This window comes from Colletotrichum graminicola, assembly GCF_000149035.1.
Source record: "Colletotrichum graminicola M1.001 genomic scaffold supercont1.20, whole genome shotgun sequence".
Lineage (NCBI taxonomy): Eukaryota > Fungi > Ascomycota > Sordariomycetes > Glomerellales > Glomerellaceae > Colletotrichum > Colletotrichum graminicola.
In genome coordinates, this window is record NW_007361024.1 from 275656 (window position 1) to 299990 (window position 24335).

At 53.0% G+C, this 24335-nt stretch overlaps 9 protein-coding genes across 9 annotated transcripts; 4 read left to right on the forward strand and 5 right to left on the reverse strand.

Moving 5' to 3' along the window:
• Positions 1–164: 164 nt before the first annotated feature.
• On the reverse strand, positions 165–1421 carry GLRG_05754 (uncharacterized protein; the record flags this gene model as incomplete). The annotated part of the gene is made up of 2 exons (XM_008096439.1): positions 165–1344; positions 1411–1421. The coding sequence occupies 2 exons, from the start codon at positions 1419–1421 to the stop codon at positions 165–167; spliced, it is 1191 nt and encodes a 396-aa protein (XP_008094630.1).
• Positions 1422–2136: 715 nt separating this feature from the next.
• Positions 2137–3249, reverse strand: GLRG_05755 (zinc-binding dehydrogenase; the record flags this gene model as incomplete). The annotated part of the gene is made up of 3 exons (XM_008096440.1): positions 2137–2757; positions 2814–3175; positions 3225–3249. 3 exons carry the CDS (start codon positions 3247–3249, stop codon positions 2137–2139), a joined length of 1008 nt encoding a protein of 335 aa, XP_008094631.1.
• Positions 3250–5390: 2141 nt separating this feature from the next.
• Positions 5391–6953, forward strand: GLRG_05756 (uncharacterized protein; the record flags this gene model as incomplete). Its single annotated transcript, XM_008096441.1, has 1 exon — positions 5391–6953. One exon carries the CDS (start codon positions 5391–5393, stop codon positions 6951–6953), a length of 1563 nt encoding a protein of 520 aa, XP_008094632.1.
• Positions 6954–7165: 212 nt separating this feature from the next.
• On the reverse strand, positions 7166–8986 carry GLRG_05757 (uncharacterized protein; the record flags this gene model as incomplete). The annotated part of the gene is made up of 2 exons (XM_008096442.1): positions 7166–8723; positions 8778–8986. The coding sequence occupies 2 exons, from the start codon at positions 8984–8986 to the stop codon at positions 7166–7168; spliced, it is 1767 nt and encodes a 588-aa protein (XP_008094633.1).
• A 992-nt stretch (positions 8987–9978) lies between these two features.
• On the forward strand, positions 9979–11718 carry GLRG_05758 (ribose-phosphate diphosphokinase; the record flags this gene model as incomplete). The annotated part of the gene is made up of 3 exons (XM_008096443.1): positions 9979–10089; positions 10280–10427; positions 10502–11718. 3 exons carry the CDS (start codon positions 9979–9981, stop codon positions 11716–11718), a joined length of 1476 nt encoding a protein of 491 aa, XP_008094634.1.
• An 871-nt stretch (positions 11719–12589) lies between these two features.
• Positions 12590–15871, reverse strand: GLRG_05759 (uncharacterized protein; the record flags this gene model as incomplete). Its single annotated transcript, XM_008096444.1, has 1 exon — positions 12590–15871. The coding sequence occupies one exon, from the start codon at positions 15869–15871 to the stop codon at positions 12590–12592; it is 3282 nt and encodes a 1093-aa protein (XP_008094635.1).
• A 1683-nt stretch (positions 15872–17554) lies between these two features.
• GLRG_05760 (transcription initiation factor IIF subunit alpha) lies at positions 17555–19791 on the forward strand (the record flags this gene model as incomplete). Its single annotated transcript, XM_008096445.1, has 3 exons — positions 17555–18946; positions 19001–19475; positions 19532–19791. 3 exons carry the CDS (start codon positions 17555–17557, stop codon positions 19789–19791), a joined length of 2127 nt encoding a protein of 708 aa, XP_008094636.1.
• A 442-nt stretch (positions 19792–20233) lies between these two features.
• Positions 20234–21238, reverse strand: GLRG_05761 (uncharacterized protein; the record flags this gene model as incomplete). The annotated part of the gene is made up of 1 exon (XM_008096446.1): positions 20234–21238. The coding sequence occupies one exon, from the start codon at positions 21236–21238 to the stop codon at positions 20234–20236; it is 1005 nt and encodes a 334-aa protein (XP_008094637.1).
• A 576-nt stretch (positions 21239–21814) lies between these two features.
• GLRG_05762 (putativeTRAPP complex protein TRS85) lies at positions 21815–24124 on the forward strand (the record flags this gene model as incomplete). Its single annotated transcript, XM_008096447.1, has 1 exon — positions 21815–24124. One exon carries the CDS (start codon positions 21815–21817, stop codon positions 24122–24124), a length of 2310 nt encoding a protein of 769 aa, XP_008094638.1.
• Positions 24125–24335: the final 211 nt, after the last annotated feature.

The window sequence follows — 24335 nt, forward strand, 5'->3', positions numbered from 1 at the left end:
CGCTACGACGACGGTACAAATAAGTGAACAACCCGCGAAAAGAAAGTATGCCCCAAAAGTGGACTTTGACAGCAGTACTGGTGTTATCAACGCAACGACATAATTAGAAAGCTTGATGTTGTGTTAGTTCAGTCTCGAAAGTCTAGGAGTCATAGAGAATAATATCATTTGGAGAAACTTACCCAGTTGGCACTTTGAGCAAGGCTGGATGCACTGCTCCTTGTCTTCCTTGGCAGACTTTCAACCATAAAAGTACGGAAGCCAATGGCCCACGTACAGCTGTAGACGAGGGCAAAAAGGTAGATCGACACGATGACAACCCACTTCCCGGCCCCCGAGTCGGCATGAACCTCTCCAGCGGCGAACAGAGAACCCATCAAGAGCATAAGAGCGGTGATGAGTACTCCGCCCAGTAAACTCGACGTTCGTCTTCCCCAACGATCAGCCAAAAATGTGGCCGGGACAGTCACAGCCAGAATGACCAACGCCGAAACGCCGGACGCAAGGAAAGTTGCTTGCTCTCCAGCGAGTCCAGCTTGTGTGAACAAGATAGGAGCATAGTAGAGGATCCCGTCGATCCCAGACAGCTGTTGGGCCGACATGAGGAAGCAACCAAACGCAGTTCTGCTCCTGAAAGGAGCCGAGAAGGCCTCGCCGAAATCCGCAAAAGTCTGTCGTATGAGTTCCCAGAGCGTCACATTGGCCGTGTGCTCTTGCACCTCGGACATAGACTGCTCGAGGAGCTCTACTCGCTCGTTTTCGTCAAGCCCCAATGTGTCGAGCACGGCTCGAGCCTCGTCCAATCTCCCTTTGCTGAGCAGCCACCTTGGTGACGTTGGAACTATCCAGTAGGTGCTGGAGAGAACGATGCCGAGTAAAGAGGCAACGGCCAACGGAAGGCGCCATGCCAGAGATGACGATTCTATTCGGGCGGTTCCGTAACACATGAAATACCCAATGACGATGCCGATGACGATGGAGAACTGCGGCAGGGCCGTCATAATACCGCGAACCCGGGCAGGGGACAATTCGGATACCTGCACGTAGACATTGCTCAAGAACATGCCCTCGCCAACACCCTTGATCAGACGACCAAAAATGAAGAGCCCAAGCTTGGGCGACGCACACTCAAGGGCCGCACCGCAGCCGTAGACAAAAGACCCCAGTGCGAAGAGAAGAACGTGCCCGAATCGGTCTGCCATGGCACCAGAAACGAGGGCTGAGAGAGCTCCAGGAATGAGAACAGACGACACAATGACCCCGTGCATTGTGGGAGAGAAGTCTCCAAATGTTTGACGGAAAGACGGCATGGTCGTCACTGGGCCAATGCTGCCAGTATCGAGGCTTTAATCATATTACCGTGTTAGTTGAGGCTATCCCTTGCGAAGGTGAGGCGGGGTAATGACGTACCCAAAGAGCATGGCCACGCACGAAGCGATAATGCTTGCTCTCGCATAGCGAGGAACCTGAATAGTCTTTTTCATCCTGGAGGAATGTCGGAGGTCCGAGACCAAGGGTATCCTTGACAATGAAGCGACCGATGTGATTCTCAGTTCGATCGTAGCTGGCTCTAGTTACGATGATAGTGGCGGCGAGAGGGGCTTGTAAGACAAAGGTGAGCGTGCACATAAGTTCGGGGCTTAGCCCACATTTAAATCTCCGCCGCCGGACGACTGCAGTCGTCGGAATCCCCAATTCGTAGCAACCCGCTGCACGCCGATTGTGTTATAGGACCCGAGTTGAGTTCCACTATAATTCTCTGCAAATGTCCAATAGTAGTGCACCGTTCAGAAACGAGTCGATGAGCAAGCAGTGGACTGGAGGAAGCAGTGAGCAACCAAACCAGCATAGGATAAGCACTAAGAGCAGTGGCGATGCAATACTCCAATGGCCCATCGAATAAGCAGTCAAAGGGAGCGTAAAACTTGAGGATTACTGAAAGGACAGGTGCGGTTATTACTATGACGATGTAACCGCGTTTGTTTTCACAAGAGTTAGACGATTTCAGCGTAGGTGATAAAAAAGAGCAGTATGGCGGGAAAACATGGCGAATTTGCATAAGAACATATCGTTCGATGCACGGGTGAAAATCAGGTTCATGACGCTGACAGTGCTACGGTTACAAGCTTAATATACTTATGAGATAGTGCAGATGATCTTCCCCGAGGTAGAGTTTGCCTCTAACATACCGTGTGCCTTTTGTATCTCCTCCCATGGTAGTACTGTATCGATCACTACCTTGAGGTCGCCTGTTTCAAAGTGAGGGATATACTCTTCCAGCCTATCCCGTAGCTTTCCCTGATACTCAATCTCTCTACTTCGTAATGTGCTCCCCTCGATTCGAATCCTCTTATAGAGCAGTTGCTCGATATCTGCATCACCAATCTTACTCCCCCCTAGTAAGCCTAATTGGACGATGTGAGCGTCCCGGGCCGCAACGTCAAGATTTTTTTGAAAATAACTGCCACCGATGAAGTCGATGATAACATCCACCCCGTTACCGTTAGTTGTCTCCTTTATACGTGCCACCCAGTCTTCTGTTTTGTAATCAAAGGCTGCTGTTGCTCCAATCTCACGGACAACGAAATCGCATTTTGCGCGGGATCCAGCTGTAGCATATACAGCAGCTGCGCCAGCGTCCTTGGCAAGTTGAATGCCGGCAATAGAGACGCCTGATACCCCAGCGTGCCAGAGCACTGTCTTGCCTGCGGCGAATTCCCCGACGAGAAAGAGAGCCTGTGTAGCGGTAATCCAAGTCTGAAAACAAATCAGTATGCCATTGGCACTTTTGAGAAACGTAAAAGCAAGCTCACTTCAGGAATCCCGGCAGCTTGTTCCCATGTCAAACTCGTAGGCTTGTGCAGCAACATTTGATGATTCACAGCGATGAATTCAGCGTAGGCACCTCCGTAGGCTAATCCGAAAACCTCATCGCCTTGTTTGAACAGGCCATGACTGCCCGGGCCGAAAGCATGAATGGTGCCGCTGAACTCAACACCAAGGGTCTTGGGCGCCTGTGGCGGTAAAGGGTAGTCCCCTTGGCGTTGGATGGTGTCCATACGATTTATTCCAAACGCCTTGACCTTCACAAGCACCTCTCCCTCACCGGGAATGGGTTTCGGCATATCTGACCTGATGTACAGGTTTTCTTTGGGTCCTCTACCCCCTTTGATATCTATGTTGCTTTCAGCATTCTGAAAACCAAGAGAACCGGGGTTTCTTACCGACTGCTTTCATGGTTTCGTCCATTGCGCCACAATTGATATATCGAGAGTTCAAACGGATATTCAAGTATACTGTTGAATGTGGCAATGCTTGGGAATAAAGTTTTCTGTCTCCAAAGAGTCACCAGTTATAGGAAGCTGTCTATCGAACTAAATACATGTCTCAGCATATTGTTCGATGCCACGGTAACTGCGGGTTTCTGGATGACCTATTAATTGCTAAGCGGATCTGCTAGGTGCACTAATTGCTGCAGTTAGTAATCGTTTCCGGGAAATATTCTTCTGTCGGATTCGCCGGGCCTATATACGCGTCTTATCGTACCAAAAGTGCGGTCCTAGTGCAATTTCACACCAGATCAAGGGATGGCAAACTTGCGTAATCGTAAGCGGGGATTACTCACCTGGGTGCCACCATATGCAACAGCATCCTTTATCCGGCAATAAGTCAGCAGACAGTACATTGCGTACTAATCCTCTAGCATATCCGGTGTAATTAGCTGCACAAAGTTCGAAATACAACAGTGTTATTCTTGTTTTTGCATGCGGTAAGACATGGGCGAATCTGCATTCACGCAAGCTGGCATGTTCCAACGTAGAAGACATGTCTTGTTTTTCTGCCTTCTCTAGTGGTGCTCAATAGCTGTCATTTATTGAGCCAACTGAAATACCAAAATTTTTGATTTCTGTCAAAATACGACAGCTTATTCGGTTCAATATTTCCAAGATGCCCTGCTCCACTTCTTTTTTTTTCAACAGGAGCGAACGTTTTTTTCTTCTTTTTTGGTTAGTATATTTTGTACCAACTTCTCAAGGCACGATATTCAGTCAGTGAAGTTGTACGTAAAGGCCAAAGCCGACCAGCTTAAAAGCTTTCGACTATTTACAGTACCCACACCGCTACCCGGCTTGAACATTATGTCGTCCCCGATATCACTGCTCCTTTGGCCTTTAAAGCAGATCTCACTCCAAGCTCCCCGTTCTATTGAATTATCCATACCACGTCGCCCTTCAATTATTGTGTAGTCTCGAACCTCGAGTTTCCTGACCTGGTCAGTAAGAGTACTACAAAGATTCTGTCCGGCGTCACACGCGCCGCCCCGTCCGTCAAAGGATTGGTTGTGACCAGTTCTGTGGCCGCCGTTATCAACTAGGACTCACCCAAGGTGACAGACCCTCCCAAGCTCTATACCCACGCCAACTAGATAAAAGCAGAGGTGCCCTTTGTAGTTAAGAGTATTGATAGCATTCTCTCACTTATAGATGCCTTAAGCTGGCCTTAACTGGCTATCCCTTTGGATACGCCTAGACCCTGCAACTTGTGAATAATAAGGGACGAAGCTAATCAGAAGCTTGTATTCAATCTAATTTACTAATAACTTTTATGCACATCGATTCTCTATCTATTTTAACTGTGATAAAGGTAGTAGTAAGTCTAGTCTTACACGAAGGTATATACCAATCTGAGCAGCCTTGCTAGGCGACAAAGGTACTATTATGTACCCCATAAAACGAGGAATTAAGGCTGGTATAATGCCACGGCAGCTTCATACATTATGGGCACTCCACAACAGCCTTGCCATGTCCCATATCACACGGCGTTTCACTCATTACTCGCATCTATGATCTATCGCACTGTAGGTATGTAAGGACATTTTTTCATATCTCTACTTTTCATATATCGTGCCCTTTGGACCCGGACTCTTCTATGTCCTGCTGTGTGCTCTAACTCGTGACATATAAATAGGTCTTAAGGCCGTGTGGTTCAGTCGCATTCGAAGTGATAGGCAGTGGAGAGGGCGAAAAGGGGAGAATTATAGATGCGGTTAATAATAGCGAATGAGATGATTTTTTTCAAGAAGGGGCTGCTGGGTGGCTTATCTGGCGACAAAGTGATGGCGTAAGGGGTAGCGGAGAGGGACAGGCTTAGAAGCTCTGAATAGCTTCGGATTGACGGAGTGTTTTACAAGGAAGCGGACGTCGGGAACGGCTATCGGTAACAAGGGTCCCCTGGGCCGTGCATCCGCATGTCATGGTACATGACCAGGATATGCCTGTAGATCTGCATGACCTATATGACTAAGGTTATATGTGTCCTACACGTGATAGACCTGAAGTAAACAACGCACCTTCGGTCCAGTATGTGAAGCCTATGGTCTTGAGATAACTATGCTTAGCGGTACTTGTGTGCGGTTGGCCATCGTGGCCGCCGTTTTTCTGATTGCGGCAATCTTCTTGGTTCCCCAGCTTCCCCGCGCTGGCTACCATGTGCCCACTGGCCTCGGTCACGGCACTCCTACGACCGACAGCAAAGATGCCTCGACTGGAACCGAAAAACCGAATGACCCTGTCGGCGAGCCCACCGAATCCACATACACGCCGGAGGTAAATTGGTTGCCCACGGTGCCGACTTCTGTCTCGGTTCCAGACGCGAAGCCCGACGCGAAGCCGGTCTCCAAGCTCGAAGCTGGTCAGACTCTGTCTCCTTTCCGTCTCATCTCCCCAAACGGCCGTTATGAGTTTCGCCTTCTCGATAGCGGCTCGCTTTCGCTCATCGACGTTAAAACCGATGTCGAGCTATTCACTTCCGACACCGAGTACTATTGGCCCGTTACATGGCAGGTCGAGCTGACCCAAGAGGGCGTGTTGATGCTTTCCTGGGCTAACGAGACTGCCGCCCCGTACGGCGCGACGCCATGGGTATCGAACCTCTTACCCGACTGCGCTTCTGTCGAGACCGGCAACGAGAAGCCTGTTCTCGAACTCTTGGACTCTGGCAAGCTACACATTCGCGCTGGCAGCAAGACGACGTGCCTCCTACACCGCGCCGCCGACGACATGGGCCGACTTGCGATTGTTTACACTGGATTCCTGCGCACATATTTGAAAACATGCAAGGAGCAGAACAACAAGCTTGTAAAGACGTGGACTGGAAGCGGCGGTGTGGACGTCCACGTCTTCACGTACCTTGAAGACGCGTATCATGAGTCCGGCGACTCGGGTAGGAAAGAGAGCATAACGAAACATCTCAAATCCTGTTTCGGGGACGCCCTGAAGACAGTCGAGGTTAAGAAACTGGACGAAGTCAAGGAGATCGCCGAAAACCCCCCTAAAGTGCTGGCCAGGGAGTGCGGTGAGGAAAAGCTGAATCATCAGCTTAGCCAGTGGAAGGCGCTGTACCTCGCCAGTCAGCAGGTGCAAGCCTACATGATGAAAGAAGGAGTCTCGTATGACTACATTTACAAGGGCCGACTCGACCTCCTCTACTGGGGCGACTCACCCGCGCTCTCGTCGCTGAAGGTCCCTGAGAATGGCATCCTCGCACCTCGCGTTACCCTCGACTGGACCTGGTATGCAATGCTTCACGATGGCGAGCTGCGGGCGGGTGTCACCGACATCACAGCCTTCGGTCGTCCCAACGCAATGTTCACCTACCTGGCTCTTTACCGCGAGTTCATTCACACGCGGACACTGGAGAAGGAGACGGCGAAGTGGAAGGGTTTTAATACCAAGTCCAGGGAGAAAACCCCTGATGGTCAGGAAGGGTGCACGCCAGAGGGAATACTATCTTATTGGCTCCGGATCAACGGCATCGCTGTGAAGACGGACTGGCGGTTCAAGATGGGTCTATTGCGTGGCGATGGGAAGGTCGTCTTTACTTGCCCTGAGGGCAGAGGCTGGCTGTGTCCAGGGTTCGTTCCGCAGGTCCACGATGACGGAACATTGTTTTGAGTAAGTGCAACAAGCCATGAATAATGAGTAATTGAAGGGGCCGGTACTCTGCAATAGGACGATTTGATATCGAATCTGCAACCATGATCTACTCCCGTGACTCTACATATCATATATTAAACGATGAAGATAGCATTCATTATCAGCTCCTCGCATTCCCGAATGTGACTGAATGTAAACCATCGGCGGTTGTGCTTTCTTCGTGCAGGAAATCACTCGGCTCCCAAGATATCAAAGGGATTCAATGATGGCTTCTTCTCCGGCCTGACTTCAGTCTCAGTCTGGGCCATCTTCTTTCGCTTCTTCTTCCTACTCTTGTTCTCTCTCGCCGGCAAAAGAGCCTCTTCCGGCAACCCAAGTGCTTCTGCAATCCTGGCCAGCGTATTATGACTCTTCATGCTCGCTAGTAGATCTATCGTTCCGTTCACTGATGGATACTCCGTGAGAGTCGGTAGGGTGGCCAGCAAGTTGCGCAGCTGTTTTGAACCTTGAACGGGCTTCTCTGTTTTGGTCACATACATGAGGTCTAGGACCTGGGCCAAGAGGCGAAGGGAGTAGAGCGTCGCCTGGACCTGCGCTGACAGATGGACGACGTCCCATGGGACGAGATTCGAGTCCTTGGCGACCGAGAGGACTTGCTTGATGGAGTTGAGGCATGCATCTTGCTTGTCTTCCTCCTGCGAGTAAGCGATAATCATCTGTACCGCCACGGCTGGCCACGTTGACCTCTCGTGTTCAAGATTGTTCTTGGCTTGAGACAGGGTGTTCAACAGAGTATCCACCGCATCTTTGATCCACGGCCTGGGGAGTATAGCAACATGCTTTCCCTGATTCGCCCCGGAGTATACCCTTCGGTATTCCCTAACATGAGATACAGCCCCGGGTCGCAGTAGACATGTCAAGCTGTATGCAAGTTGCCTGATAGAGGCGCTGCTGTCCCATGCGCTTGCGCGGGCTGGGCAGTCCAAGAGAGGCGGCAGGCACATCATGCAGCCCTCTGCACCAGAGTCTCCTGGAGGTGGCTTCGCGACACCAGAGTATCCTACACATTGTAGGACGACCTCAGATAGCCGTGCGTCGAGTGTGGGGTTATCTATGCCACTAAGTACCGGAACTTGGCTCCAGTCTGTCGTCTCCAGCGCATCGTATGGAATGCAGAAGCTGCGAAACTCGTCTGGATCTGAAACATCTCCTTTACAATTTTCGAGAACCTGGGCGAACTTTGGCCGGCTGGACTTGGACAGCTCGTACCCGAACCTTCGCATACCTTGCTCTTCTGGAAGCTGCAAACGCTTTGCGATATCCGACGGTGAGAATTTCGGGCCCACAAGGCTGACCCTTTCATCGGAGGCGGTGACTTGAAGGTCCCTGAAGAAGGCTACGGCGCCAGTCTTCAAGTCATGGATTGTCAAGTCCGAGTCCGAAGTTAAGATAGTCCCCCCGTTCCGGAGGACATCCTCGGCGCAGTACGCGTCCGCCTCTCCGGGCACTAGGCGGACAAGGGTACCGTACTTGGTAGTCTGATAGAGCTTATCGACAACAGCGGCGACTAGAAACGGCGGTGGCGGTATGGGGGGCTGGTCTCTTTTTGGGGCATCGGTCGGGAAGAGGGGAGGCAGAGAAACGCGTGTTGAAGCTATCTGTCGCGCAGGGCATCCATTGGGGAACCCTGACCGGTATACTTTCAAAGACGAAGACACTTTGAGTATCCTCTCCAAGCGAACTTCGGACTTTGACGCCGGGAGAAAGCCGTCAAAGTAGATGGCGTCGCTTCAGATCATTAGCTGGAGACGCCCGACGGGATTTTGATGATAGGGAAGTTACATGGAGATGTCATGGTCTGTGAGCTTGTCCAACCATGCGAGTGCCGTTCTCCCAAGCAAATCGTAAGAAGGCACTCCGGAAGTGCTTCTTGTGCAAAGATGGTAGATGTGGTATGCCAAGGCGGGGCCATCAATCACGACTCTATCGCCGTCGATAGGTCCCAATACTCCGTATGGGGAGAGATGTTTTAAAAGGTGAGGAATGCCCATGGTATTAAGCAATAATTTGAATCTGACTTATGCATTAGAAAAGAGACTAAGATAAGCCGGTTGATAGGCCTGTTTCGTTCAATGCCGAAAGCAAGTTGCCAGACGTTCCATAGCATCTCACTGACCTGAGCTTCACAAATCACGTTTGCTGTCCGTCCATATTGTGATTCCAATTGCCGGGACTGAAACTAGTAAATGAAGCCGAATGAGTGCTCAAAGAAGTCCCATCAATTCCACATTTCCGGAGATGGCCTCATGGATAGCACGCCATGTAGAAGCGACGCAGCAGGATTTTGGTATGTACAATGTAGTAAATTCACTTGGTGGGACTACTCGAATGCAACAGGAATGCGTCGCGGGGTCCCAGTGCCTTCCGCACGGTGCAGCTAAAATTTTAGTTGTTGACATGAATTGGGATTTACATGGCTCCAAACCCCCCATAAGCGGTCTAGTGCAGTTCAGGCAGGACATAAAGTAATATCACGATACGTAACAACCCGACAAGCAGCACCTCTGACTTATGCCACGTCTCAATCTCTTGATGCGATATAGAATACCTGACAATGCAAAGCAACTGCTGAATCTGACTTCTACTATCGAATCTCCTGTTAAGGCTGTGACACTTGCCAGCCACAAGATGACTCTGAACTTTACCACCAATGCCGTCAAAAACCTTGCTTCTTGAGTCACATTGTAGGCGGGACCAGAGATGGCTTCACTCGCCGGCAACCTTGCTGGCCATGGCCAGTCATACAAAAGGCGAGAGCTGGGCTTTGGATTCTGTTGTTGGGACGAATACCTAGGTATCTCCGACCCGGATAAATACAGTGCTCCATAAGAGGCTGTCGGCAGACAAGTAGCATATGCGCACTGTGACACCCCCACTTCCGCTGTCTCCCCGGTCGGCTCGATTTTTTTTCCTTCGCAGCGATATTAAAAGCTCCCCACCTCGCGAACCAAATCCCTTCGTCCTTCGTATTTCTCCTTCCAAAATGCGCGGCACTCTCATCTTCGCGGGCTCTTCCTGCCCAGTCCTCACCACTCAGATATGTGAGAACCTGGGCATGGCTCCTGCCGAGGCGGAGCTTACCCAATTTTCCAATGTAAGCTGAGTGCGGTCGCTGTTGCCTTGGATATCAACGGTAGGAGATGGGAAAGCTGCGCTTGCTGCTCTACTGCTCTTCCTCCCACGACACCTTGCCGCGGCTGACCTCCCCATACTTGTCTTGATTGGATTCAATCTCACTCAATCTTGATTGGACTCCCTGTTGAGGCTGACCCGTCACACAAAAGGGCGAGACGAGTGTGCGAATCTTGACTAGTGTCCGAGAGAAGGATGTCTTCGTCGTCCAGTCCGGCAGTGCCAAGGTCAACGACACCATCATGGAGTTGTTGATCATGATCTCGGCCTGCAATGGCGGCTCAGCCAACAAGATTACTGGTAAGTTCTGCTCTCCTCTGCTCTGCTCCTCCCGTCTTAGTATCACCATTCCTCTGACAAGCCTTTTCTTCCAGCTGTACTCCCGTACTTCCCCTACAGCCGTCAGTCCAAGAAGAAATCCCACCGCGGTGCAATCACGGCGAGAATGCTTGCGAATCTTCTGGGCGTCGCTGGCGTGAAGCACGTCATTACCGTCGATCTTCACGCGTCCCAGATGCAGGGATTCTTCAAGTGCCCGGTCGACAATCTCCATGCCGAGCCGTTGATCGCGAGATGGATCCGTCACAACGTGCCCAACTGGAAGGAGGCTGTCGTCGTGTCGAAGAATGCCGGCGGAACCAAGCGTGTGACATCGCTTGCGGACGCGCTCAAACTCAATTTTGGCATGGTCACTACGGAGAAGAACCGAAAGGGAACCAACATGACGTCGAGTATGATCATGCACCACTTGGACAACCTGGATCGGGAGCCGGTACTGGAGAGTAGTCGCCAGCCCCCTACTCCACGACCCTCTACACCTCCTCCTGTAGCTGGACGTGCTGCTAGGGTGAGAGCCGACGCCTCCGGCTCTCCCCAGCGCACGAGCGTACCACGCTCCCACCCTCGCTCCTTGGATGACCGGCCCACCACGCCTACACAATCCAAACCTGGTGACGGCCCCATGGACGAGGAGGAAAGCGATGCACAATACGACGATCGTCGCGCTCAGGAAGTTACGCACGGTCGACTGGTACAAGGTCACATAGTGGACGATGACTATCCCTCGCCTGCTGCGTCGACTGTGAGCGGCAGCGGCCGGGAGGAAGATCCCATGGCCGCATCACATGCATCATCATTTTTTGCCCCTGCGCCCCATGCGCTGGGAGGCTCCGGAGACGCGGCACCGGAGTCGGACGAAGAGGACGAAGTCTTGAAGGATCCCAAGGTCGAGCACATGATCACCCTCGTCGGCGATGTCAAGAACAGAACTGTCTTCATCGTGGACGACATGATTGACAAGCCCAACTCTTGGATTGCAGCGGCCGAGACCGTTGTCAAGAAGGGGCATGCCAAGAAGGTCTACTGCATGGCCACTCATGGTGTTTTTGGTGGCGATAGTCTCGAGCAGTTGCAGAAATGCGAATGCATCGACACCATTCTGGTGACCAACAGCTTCCCCATCCCCGAGGACCAGGCCAAGCGTGCACCTAAGCTCGTAGTCCTGGATCTCTCCTTCCTTCTTGCAGAGGCCATCCGTCGAAACCACTACGGCGAGTCGATTTCTCCTCTGTACCAACACATTCTGGACTAGATCCAGCGAGAGAGCGTGAAACCTGGGATTGTTCCGGTTGCTGTTCTCTAGAGACATTGCTCTCTTGCCTTTCCATTTTGACTGGCTCACGGATTATTTAGTCCAGTTTGTGTGTGGCATACTTGAGGGCATTTCAGCGCGGCGTTCTGGACACGGCACGGCAGATAATGGAACAGCCAAATGGTGGCAATCAAAAAAGTAAGGGGAGACTCGGGCCAAGACCTATCAAAGACGCAATCTCAGGTCAGTATTAGACGAATGATGACATCTTGATACCTTCAACCGGCCGCTGCCCTTTAACGGTGTGTGCGTCTGTAACTGATTCCTTTCTCTTTCTACCTCATTACTTCCTTTTTTTCTTTTCCAAACGGAACTGAAGGGCATTTACTGTCTCGTCACTTCCAACCCATCGATGCTGTCTTCTGGACAGCAGGGGCTCTGTTCATCCCAGAACAAGTCCTTAACGGAGCGATGGTAGATTAATTTTCGATTCAAAGAAGATCCCTCTTCCGGCTGTCTTCTGACATGTCCACCACCTTCGGGCCCGGGTGGGAGAGGGATAAGAGAAACCTTCGAACATATAATATATCCAGGAGATGCCAATGTTGAATGGCGCAGTACGTGATGATCCGTTGCTAGAGTTCAACTCACAAGTAATGATAGCTACACCTAGTAATACAATACATTCATCCTTGACTTTTTCTTCCGTCCTTTGTGACTTCGTTAGATCGTCCCAAGAGCAGGTCCCTTAGAGCCTTTCTTTTTGATGCTTTTTCACACCTCATTACAGTTACCATCAGTCTTTAATATCATAGTATCACATCCCGTCTGAATTCAAGAGTGTAGTACATGAGTGAAAGCCAACAGAGTCCTATTGGAACAATTCCCATCCGTGAATCTCGTCCAATAGCTGCAGATAAGTGCTTTTCTCGCCCTCCTCTTTGATGGCGGCGACGTCTTGGAGCAGATCCTCGTGGTAGTTGCCCGTGCCCGCAGCCTTGATGATGCGCCACGCGCGGCGGAACTCGTCGCGGATGGCGACAATGCCGTTATGTGTGACCGTGCGGGCGACGTTGTGGTCGAGCTCGAATGGGTCCTCAATGGCGAAGAGGTAGCGGTGGCGCACCTCCTTGACTTCGCCATTCTTGTTCGCCGCTGTCGCGATTGTGACGGCCTTGCTGAGACTAGGCGACAAGACCTCCTGCGTGATGGCGCCGTCGGTGGTTGCGGTCGGGGTGAGCGGGTTGACGGGCGGCTTCAGAGCTACGTGCGGCACGGGAGGGGCCTCAACGCTGGGAGAGTTGACGGCAGCGTTGGGGCGATACTCGACAACAGTCTTGGCGCCAGTCCAGCCCTTGTCAGCCTTGGAGAGAAGGCCGCCGGGGGTGCGGATGCTGAGGACGTCACGGCCCCAGTCGTAGCCTCGGCCTGGGTACGTGCTCATCGAGCCATTCTGTGCGTAGTACTCGAAGAAGCCCCGGAGAAGTTGGCCGAGAGAGTCGTGGTTACTATTGAGCTGGTTCATTTGGGCGAGACGCAAGATCTCAGCCTCGTCGCGCCAGAAGCCGACGAAGTGGCCCCGACACATGATGCTCTCGTCGAGCTCGGTGGGCGACAATCCTTCAGGCGGCGGCGGCGGCCCGAGAGCTTGGAGGTTCGGGCAGACAAAAGGCTGGACGACGTTGACAAGGTAGTGTAGCATCATCAGGACGTAGCCATAACTACTGAGTGTGCCGCGGTAGGGCGTGTTGATGCCACGGACTTTGGCCCAATGCTTGACAAACAGGACCAGAGGCCGAACGCGGGGGTCAGTGTGGGAATAGCAACGTAGTAGGAGAGTATTGTGCAGGGCGAGGTGGGCGGCGAAGTTGATATCGCACTGGACACCAACACCGTTCTTGGGAAATTCGAGCTTGTCCTTGTAGGGGTCGCGGGGCTGGTTGACGGCCATCTTGGCGGGGTCCTTAAGGTCTCGCATGCGCTTAATGGTGTCTATGTTCTGCTTCGTGACAGGAATGACATAGTCGTAGTGCGGATCTTGGACGTTGCTGTGCATCATGGGACCCCGGAGAATCGAAATGTATTCTCTTATGTCACTCTCGAGACTTGGATCGTACAGTTGATGTTCCACAGCCTTCTCCAATTCAAGGGCAAGCTGGAGGCTCTTGTGACGGCGTGCGACAGCGACGAGACTGAGTGATCCATTGGTGTTGTCAACGAACTCGCGGACCTGGCCGCGGACGGAGCTGGGCCAGATGCCCGCGGTGTATCTGTCAATGATGATTCGTCTTGCCAGGTCTGCGTCACTGTCGTTACGGGGCCGGAGGTTTGATAGGATTTTCAGAGTTCTCGCTTGGTACCCAGTAGCGGCTTCATGTTGGCTCTGTTCAAGGGTGAGCAACTGCGCAGTTGGAAGCTTCTTGAGCTTCTCGAGGTGTAGCTGTAGTTGCTTCGTGTACGTAAGGGGCTCAACGCCGAAGTGAGGCTGGTTTTGAAGAGCTTTCCAGGATGCGATCAAAACCCGTGTCGACTCCTCGGCATCTTCAGCGCTTTCAATGGCGCCGTCTGATTCGCAAAGCATGACAATTCTTTCACCCTCCATCTGCGCATAGACACCCGCCAGAGAACGGTAGTTTGGGGCATTCGGAAGTGGTTTGAAAGACAGAGAGAGGTAGTTTGAGAGCCTTTGTTTCAGTTCTGGGTCGCGAAGGCCGTTGAAGAAGCTTTCACAGACTTTGTTAAGTATGGCGTAGTCCTCTTCTGCAAGCTCCCTGCAATTCGAAAGCGTGATGTCTCGGCCTCCTATCTTTCTCAATGCCCTTTTCGCAACGTTGTAATAAGCAGATAGGGATTGGCTATCGGATTGGCGGATCGTCGGCAGCCTAGGCTCGTTCGTAGACGCAGCAGTAAGAGAGAAAGCATCCGCTTTCTGACTAGCTGGATCATCTGTCGACTCGTCGGTTCCCTCTTTGACGTGGGATTCCATTTCAACGTTCTCGTCCTCGTCTGCAACGTCCGCGTGCTCAGTGTCGACGATACCCTTCTCCCACTTTTCGCGCTCATCTAGCAGATCCAACTGCAACTTCTCGGGGGGCCTTTCGCAAAGCTTGATTATAGGCACCCGTGTTCGAGTGAGGAGGCGAGCACCAAGACCGAGGTCAAGAAACGCCTTCTCAATAAGTCTGGGAATCGGAGAGCTGGCGGCATCCGGTTGGGGCTGTGAAAGTGGAGAAACCAGACCGAGATCCATGTCTGATGCTTTCGTCGCGAAACCAGAAGAAAGACTGCCAAAGCATTTCAGTTGGACAGAGGGCGAAGGGAAGTTGCCCAAGCCATTTTGAGTCACCTCATACTCGGTGATTGCGGCCCGACAAACCTGTTCAATCTTGACACGGAAAGCTTCCTTCTCGGCAATTTCCCCTCGTTCAATCTCGGCGCCCGCAACAAGCGTGCCGCAAAGTCCCTCTAGGTAGGCGACCTGGTTCTCTAACTCCTCGGGCCGAGCTTGGTGGTGTTGACCGCGGGGACTATATAGCGTCCCATGGAAGTTTCGTGAATAGCGTGGCGCCCCATTGTCTTGACGGCCACTAAGGTGCTGATCTTGATGACTTCTATATGCTTCTTGATTTGCAGGCTGGTGATATCCATTTTGTCTGGGCGAACGAGGTTGATCACCGCCGTAGGGGCCTCCCGTCTGCCCGGGTCCATGATGGGGGTCTGGGTGATGATGGGGGTGTCTCCCTCTGGTGTTGTAGAATCCAGGATTATGGGACGGGTAGTTAGGAGATACCGAGAATGGACGTACATGTTGAGTGGGTGGTGGCGGGCGAGGGTCGATGGGAATGGCCAACTGAGCATTCATCTGGCGCCTCTGGGCCTGGTTTGGGCGCTTTCTAGCAACCTTGGGCGAGGCAGGTTTTCCGTTCAAGGTAGCCGCGAGGCTAGACGGATCTTCAGGATGAAAGACAACAGGATCATTGACAGGGCCATCGCTAGAGGGAGGCGCAGTCGTTCGCGGGGCATTAGGGAAGTGAGTTGGGCCGGTTCCCGGGGTTCCGTTGGTGAGGATCAGGTTTCGCAGGTGGTCCTCAAGGCCGTTGGTATGAGAACCACCTGACTGGCCAAGACCAGGTCCTCGCGGGCTGTTTTGCATGGTGAAATTTCCCTCGAGGCCGTTCTCATGTGAGGCAGTAGAATTGGCCACGCTTTAAGTGTGGTGTGATGCTTTGGAGAAGGATGAGCAATCAGTCATATTTGCAAGTAGCGCCAGGTAACCTACCTCGTCAAACTCGCCCAGAATGCATGGTTTGGGGGAAAGTGTGGAATCGCGAAGTGATGAAGTAGCGTGGAAAGGTGTTGTGAATGGGCAGGTAGCTGAGCATCGGCCTTCGGTTGCTGATAGTCTCGACCTTGTAAGGTGAGGTTGTGTACGGATACATGGAACCGAAAGCAAGGTGAAAGCTGTACGTGGGGGAAGGCAGGTACATTCTGCGATGAGGGGCCACTGTGCGAAGTCAATGCAAACGGTGAAGTTTCAGGTAATATAGGGGCGTTGGCACTGTACTTGGATGTGGAACAGCTGCAGGGTCGAGACCAATAGATTATCCGTGGAATGAATTGTTCTTGTGGCATGCAATTACACTACTTGCAGCCCTGGATTTGAGCCATGTTGATTAAACACACTGCAAGGGATTGATTTGAGTAGCTAAACTATTGCTGACAAGACAACAGGCGACGGCTAAAAAAAATTAAAAAAAGCACGGCTCTAACTGTACTTCTCTTGTCCTTATTATGACTACGGATATTTTCCATGTCCCTTGCGTCCACACTGTTTCCCAGGCATCACCCCATATACCTTTGAGCTTAACCTTCGACTTTGGTCTCCAAAAATAAAACCATGGGAGAGAATCAGACGAAGGTGAATGAAAACATTGTAAGTCAGACTCATCCGACCAAGTTTCCCTTGCGCGCATAGTCTATTGGATATTTTTGTTCATTAAGAAAAAACACTACATACAGGAAGCCGGTATAATTTGTATTGGGTTTCAAATCGGGCTTTGGGGCTGGGCTCATCAGACAACAAGAGCTCAGAAGCCGTACAGAATGTTCTGCATCATCGATAAATCTAGTGGCTTTCAATGCGGCATCAAAACGAAGATGGCCAACAGTCGTCAACGTAGGTAAACTCAGACGGCTATGACGTTCTGCTGAGGCCAAGACACTTGTGGATCGCGTTCTGAATGCAGCTTGGCTGGCGGGAACCCCATTATTGTGCACTGTGATTGACCCACCAAGTCCTGTAGCCCCACGCCATGTAGGTACTTTGCGCCAGACATTTGCTGACAGAATACAACCAAACCTGCGCCCCGACCAGGCAGTCAGCCAGCCCACCACCTAGCTTTTCTGCAAGCTTCCCAAGCTGCCTGCGCTTGGCCTGGTTTCTGGGGCGCCTTCCAATCATCCTTTCCCGCTCGCACCTTCTCTACTGAGGTGCTCTCTACCATTTGTCATCGCCTCGACTGCCTCCTCTTCGCGATCTTATCCGGATTTATCCCATCGCGAATTTCCGACCTCCAGCCAGAGCATTTCGGTGGGTTTTCTTTTTTTGGACGAGGATTAATACTCGCAGCTCCGTTGTATGAGCGTGTCTATTGTCACCCGTCCCTGTCTATCGCGCCGTTGTGATCCCTCTCGGCATCACGCCTGATTCTTTCACCCAGCCTTAGGCCTAACAGGAAACACGGCAGCCCGTTGTCGAAACAACCTCGCGGATCGTCATAGGTCCGAGAACCTCTCCGAGCTTTAAGGCACTCGCATCGTTCGCTACACCTACATCATGAGCGCGCCTCCGCCCGGCCTGCCCAACGGTCAGAATCCGAATGGCCAGCAACCTCCTCAGCCAGCGCAGCCTGGCCAGCCTCGACCCCCTCCGATCAAGCGAAGACCTCGCGGTGACCCCCTTGTTGCACGCAAGCGACCCGGAGCTCTGCGACCGCCTGCCCCGCGTCCCCCGCTGGGAGCTAGACCGTCACCTGGCGCAGCGGGTCACCATGGCCTCCAGCGACCCGAGACCGAAGACGATATCAAGGCTAGACGAGCCGCAAACGGTGGCTGGCTTGACCCTGCGCCCCAGAATGTGAGGGAGTTCAAGATAGTAACGACGAAGAAGGCGTTGAGAGACGGTGTCCGCCACCACGTCATGAAACTGTCGTCCGCCAAAGCCGATCTCGAAAAGAGAGGCATCGATCCTACAAACCAGGAGGAGTTCACGCGGCCAGTCACCCTTCAACGACGCGACCCGCGACAACCGCCCCCGGGTCGCGAAGTGAAGCAGGAACAAGCCGAGCCGCAGCCACTTGACGAAAAGGAGGCGGAACGACTGGCACAAATCAAGGCCGATCGTGAAGCTGTTCGGGCTATTGAGCTAGCGAAGAGCGCACCCAGTCTGAAAGACCCCAATGCTGATAAGAAACCAAAGCCAAAGGAGAAGGAGAAAGATGTTCAATTCCATCGACAGCCTAGGTCGGAGAAAGAGAAAAAGCAACAGGAGCTACGATATGAGGAGGCACTTCCTTGGCATCTGGAAGATGCCGATGGCAAAAATGTCTGGGTGGGATCGTATGTTGCCCCATTGTCCGAGACCACAGTCTGCTTCGTCGCTACTCGTGATGGCAAGTTTGCTGCTATCCCGTTGGAAAAATGGTACAAGTTCACCGCCAAACCTCATTTCAACACCATGAGACTCGAAGAAGCCGAGGCTTTGATGAGCAAGAAGACGGACGTTGGGCGATGGTACATGCGAGACAAGCAGAAGAAGAGCGAACAAGAAGAGTGGGAGGCCACCAGACACGCCCTCTATGGCCCCGCCAAAATCAAGACGGAGAGCAGTACCTTTAGGGCGGCTTCCAGGGAAGAGAAGATGGACCACGATCAGATTGATATGGAGGGCGACGAGTTCCAGGATGACGATGAGAATCCTGGCCTGGAGCAGGATAACGATGAGGAATACAAGGAAGCAAACGATCGCATTCGTCGCGATCAGCTTGGAGCCAACTTGTTCGGCGAGGCCGACGAACGTCGAGTCGAAAAGGAAATGGACGAGTTGAGAAAGGCCGAGGAGGAGCGTCGCAAGGAGGGCAAGAAGACCCAGAAGGCTCTGATCAAGCGAGAAAAAGAGACTATCTACCAGTCTGATTCAAGCGGCTATGATCCTTTCGAGTCGTCATCAGTAAGATTTCCTAAAGTACACTCGACATCTTATCTTTGCTGACTGCTTCTGTAGAGCGACGATGACTCGGATGAGGAGAAGCAGAAGGAAGAAAACAAGGATAAGGAGAAAGATGATGAGAACAAGGACAAAGATAAGGATGCAGACGGGAAGGATAAGACAGCATCGGGCGTCTCATCCAAGGGTAACACAACCCCGTCTGGCCGACAGAAGCACACAGACGCTCTCAAGAAGGGCAAGTCCCTGAAGCGCCCTGGCTCTCCTAATCTATCCGAGTCCAGCGGCAATGAATCATCGCGAAAGAAACTCAAGAAGCACGCTGCAACCTCAGTCCATCAAAGTCGCTCGTCAACGCCTTCGGCCGGTCTGAAGAACAACTTGGGCAAGGGTGCCATGAGCGACGGAGAAGCGACCGGAGGAGAGATGTCGGATGGTCAGTTGAGAAAGAAGAAGATCAAGCTTGTCGGCAGTGGAGCGAGAGGCACACCTGTCGGCTCGAGGGCCGGTAGTCCCATGCCCGCAACATCTGGTAAGCATAAGCTTCACGTCTTTGCAATCACTCTGCATCTGCTGACAGTGTGGAAGGTTCCAAGCCTGGTTCGCCTCTGCCAGAGGGTTCCCCGGCTCCCCGTGCTGGGTCTCCCAATGGTCCTATTGAGGCTTGGGAGATTGTGGACGCCTTGCCCGAGTTGCCCGGTGGCATCAGTATCGGCAATCTCATGAGGAGATTCCAAGGCCGTATCGGTGACGGCCCTGGCCAAATGGATCGCAAGGATTGGATCAAGCTCGTCAAAGAAAATTGCGCATATGGGCCTGACAAGATTCTACGTCGCAAGCCGACCTAGTGGCCCTGGCAATTAGGCTTTACACTACGAGACTGCACAATTGCAAGTGCCTCTCGGCAGGTTCAACATCCCAGTGGAGTTTAAATTCGCAACCGAGTAGTAGATACTGTGAGCAGCTGCTGGATGTCAGCCGTACATTCACCGTTGGCAAGCTCCTACATATAGCGCTTAGAAGGTATAGGCGGCTTTTCAATGCACACAAGTTGGACTACAACAACCGATGAACAGCCCTGTAAGGTTGGGCTGGCTTCCCATATGGTCTTGGGAACGAACCTTGCTTTCTGGTTCAGTTCTTGTCGTTCCAACTGGATACCCCACATACCTCCAGATTAGCAAGACTCCTACTCCTACGATTGCTACGGTCGCTAAACCAGACTTGCTGCGGGGGTTATCCAGGTGGTGGTTTAGGCTTCTCAAACAATGGTTACAACTAGGCGCCGTACTATTCATCCATCTGCCAAGCATAATCCAGCCCCTTGTTCCTTTCTCTACGATTAATCGCCTTAAATCGTTCCCCTTCAAAGCCGTTGCTCCTATCCACGCCGTCCCATCTGTATCCCGGCTTGATACCATAACGATTCGGCGGCGCAGCGCCAGCGTATATCGGCCTCTTCTTGCCCTTTTTACCCTTCTCGCCACTGGCGCCCGTCTTCTCACTCATGAATTGCGCCATGGGATCATTCCAACGCTCCTGATCCTTGAGCTCCCTGTTCATCTCTTCGTCGTCCGCTGTCCGCGCAAACTTCATGAGCTTGGCGTCCTCGAGCGCCTCCCTGCGCTTCCGCGCTTGCTCGAGCTGCACGTCACCCTTTGGCGCCAGCTTGGCCTGCCGCTCCTTTTCTTCTGCTTCAGCCGCCAGTCTGCGGGCCTCGGCGCGCTTCATCGACACGTCAACCCGCCGGCCTGTCGCGTCACGATATACAGTCTCTTCCTCTTTGCCGTGTTTCCGTAGCTTGGCGAACTCGGCCTCCTCCGCCTGCTGTCTGCGGCGCAGCTGCGCCGACACGGCGGCGGCGCTCTGCAGGCCTGCGTGCGTGCCGTCGCTCATCTTGACCACCCCTGCCTCTTCGCCTCCCTCAATGACGGGCATCTCATCGTCTGCTTGTGCGGCTCTGGCGTTTTCTGCTGCCGCCGAGGCGAGGATCGCGTCCGCCGCGGCGGCACCGTCGTCGTCTTTTGGCTTTGCGGTGCTGTTGCCGCTGGCGGCGACAGTCTTCCAGTTTGATTTCTTTGTGCGTCGGAATTCTGCTGATGTACCTGATACGAGCGCGGCTCCTGCATCTGCTTCATCGTCTTGTTTTGTCGAGTTGCCCCAACCGCTGTCGTCGTCGTCTGCGATGATGAGGCCTTGGTTCTCGGTGGTTTGCTTGCGCTTGCGCTTCTTGGTGGGTTTCGGATCTGCTACCAAGTAGCGCGTTGCTAGGTATGATGAAAGATCAGAAGGCATTTTCGCAGACGTGCGCTCGTCAGCGTAGGGTTCGGAAAAGGGGTTTCGTGGAAGAAGTTGCGCTGGGTTCAGATAGACAGTTGTTAATTCATGATGTCCCCGTCCAAGCTGTCGACACCACTGAACGTCCAAGACGCACCCAGAAAAGCAGGGGCCGCGGAACGACAAGGGTACCCTACCCCCACCCTTCCTCCACGAATGGATGTGCAGGTGACGGGGCGCTAGTCACTTATCAGAGTGTCGAGTGAGAATCGACAGTGACGACCGCTGAAAGGTGATTTGGCCATACTGCGGCGTACCTTATAGCATCGTCATGGAACAGTCACTGTACGTCGTTACTACTACACTCGCCTGTCTGGCGTAGACACCAAAATTGCTGACCTTGACTTTAGCTTTAGACTGATCCGACCAACCACTTATTTCTGCGATCCACTCGCGACCCCCCTTTAAAGCACGACGCCCAAAGCCATCCGACGGACCTACGAATGCTAGAACAGCAAACGCGCGGCTTTCGACAAGACCAAGGCAAAAGGGTATCAGTCGGCCTCGACTGATACACCTCATCAAGCCTTCCCCATGCAGTCACCGGACAACGATGCGTCGCCTATCGATCCGCTCCAGGCGTTGCCGATGGCGGCCTCCACCACGAGACTGCCCAAGAGGCAGTCCTTACCGGATGGCCAGCCACTGACGCAATCCGAAATCAATCTGCCGTACCGGAGATCGAATCATTCTGTCGCGCCGCTCTTTGCCTCGACACTGACTCCCCCGGGATCGCGATCCGGTTCCCCCATGGGAAGGGGCTCGCCGGCGCGTCCACTCTCCGGCTCAGTCTTTGGGGGTCCAGCGGGGCGCTCACTCATTGAGACCGCTTCCGATAGCCCGGGTGACCCGCGTAATCTGATTATGAAGGCTTACGTGCCCCATGTTGCCATCTATGCCTCGCCGGACACGGAAGAGCTGGCAAATGACAAAGGATTCAAGAGCGGCCTGTGGGAACTTTTGCGTCCATTCGGGGAGCAGGTACAGGGCAAAGTCACAATCAGAGATAGCAACGGTGCCAGCAGGTCGTGGGAGGACTTCTCTGTTCGGTTTGTCAAATTCGGGGACAATATTGAGCCACCAGATGCTGGCGGCGCGAAAGGGCCGCAGCATGCTGCTGCCAACGGGCAATTCGGGCCCGCCTCAGGGTGGAAGAGCAACTACGAGGATGTCGAGGCCGTAGTCGACCGTCACCTCTCTTACGCTGAAGACTCATTTCTCAATACAGCGCACCACGGTGTAACAAGACAAGGTTTGGATATTGAGGCTACCTCACCTTACTACTCATTATACCTACGGCGGCTACTTTCCGGCATACCTGTTGCACCTCACGAGACTTTTGCGCACCCCGTCGCGTGTGTGATTGCTATCAGCTCACGCAGTCCTTCACCTATCGAAGACCTGCGCAAGTTATACAATGACACGAGCTCCGGCGAGAACAAGCTGCCCGTCTGGGTTGACGGGGACTACCTTCGATACTACGTCCTTGTACACGATGAGGAGCGTGACGATATCACTCGATCACTCGCTCTTTTCGACCAGATGAAGCGCCACCTAGGCCTGCATTGTCATTTGCTCCGATTACGAAGCACACAGAGCGCCGAGACCGACGACGACAGCATACCACTGCCCAGGAGCGACTGGATGTCGGCAGCCGAAGAAATGGCGGATATCCGGCACAGCGAAGACCAGGAAGATTTCGAAGACCCAACGAGGTACATCTTTGAGTCGGACGCGACAGCGATTCGGACGTTTGTGAGGGAGATGGTCACACAGTCCATCATTCCCACCATGGAGCGTCATGTCTCGCTCTGGAATGATCAAGTGGCATCTCGTAGGAGAGGTATTACGGGAAGGTTCATGAATCTGTCGAGGAAATGGGGCGGTTTCGGCAGCAGTTCACGAAACTCGGTGGTGGGAGGTAGCAGCTCGTCCAGTGCCTACGACACAGTCGGATTCTATCGTCCAGATGCACCCGAGGCGATCATGCGGAAGCTTGCCGATTTCGCTTTCATGCTGAGAGACTGGAAACTGGCACACTCGACTTACGACCTCCTGAGATCCGACTTCAGCGATGCCAAAGCATGGAAGTATCACGCAGCAGCTAACGAGATGGCTGCCGCTAGTCTCCTTATCATGCCCCAAAGTTTGTCATCCAAATCTCGAGCCGAGGCGACCGACCAAATGTTGGAGGCGGCATTTTACTCATACCACACACGCTGCAGCTTCCCCTTTGGCGCACTGCGGTCTCTGACTTTGGGTATTGAACTTCTGCGGCTTAGGGGCCGAAGTAGTGTCGACGATGCTGTGAGGTGGGGTATTCGCCTTCTTGATTCAAAGACCCTCGGCCCCGTCGGCGACGCCCTCATGAAGGAACGCCTTGCAGTCTGCTACGCCTCGAAACCGGGCGTTGGTTCCGGTGCGTGGGGTCATCGGAAGCGCAAGTCGGCCATGTGGTGTATCCTTGCTGGAGAGGCATGGCACACCCAGAAAAAGTATATTCAGTCCCAACGGTGCCTCAATGAGGCCGGGCGGATATACTCGGAGCTACCGCACGAGCACGGCATCTCCAAGTTCAACCTCGCCAATGAGTTCGTGAGTGGCCTGCAACACGACCTCGACGAGAAGCTCGACGTGGACAGCCGTGGCCATGAATCGCCTTTGCAGGGTATGGAAGATCTTGTTGACGAGGAGAGCGAGGCGTTGGATCTTAGGTCAAGGAGAGCGAGCATGATGGGGCGTGGGCCGGTGCCGGCGGCGAGCCTCGAGACTGCGCCGCTGCATGATGTGACGTCGCCTGCCAGGGAAAAGGCCGACGGATCGACACAGGATGAGTTCGGCTAAGACGAGCGATGACAGCGGAGACGGGTACAGCGCTGGGTGGATAAAGTAGCAGATGCGTTTACGAAGCGGATTAATAGCATTTATACTTGCCTTTTCGTCTATGCCACAGAGCCGTGATTGTTTGCCTCTGCAGCTTTCGCTCCCCGGGCCTAGATACGGCCGAGACACAGATCATGGAATGTGCTTAGATGGTGCAAGGACTCTCTTGAGT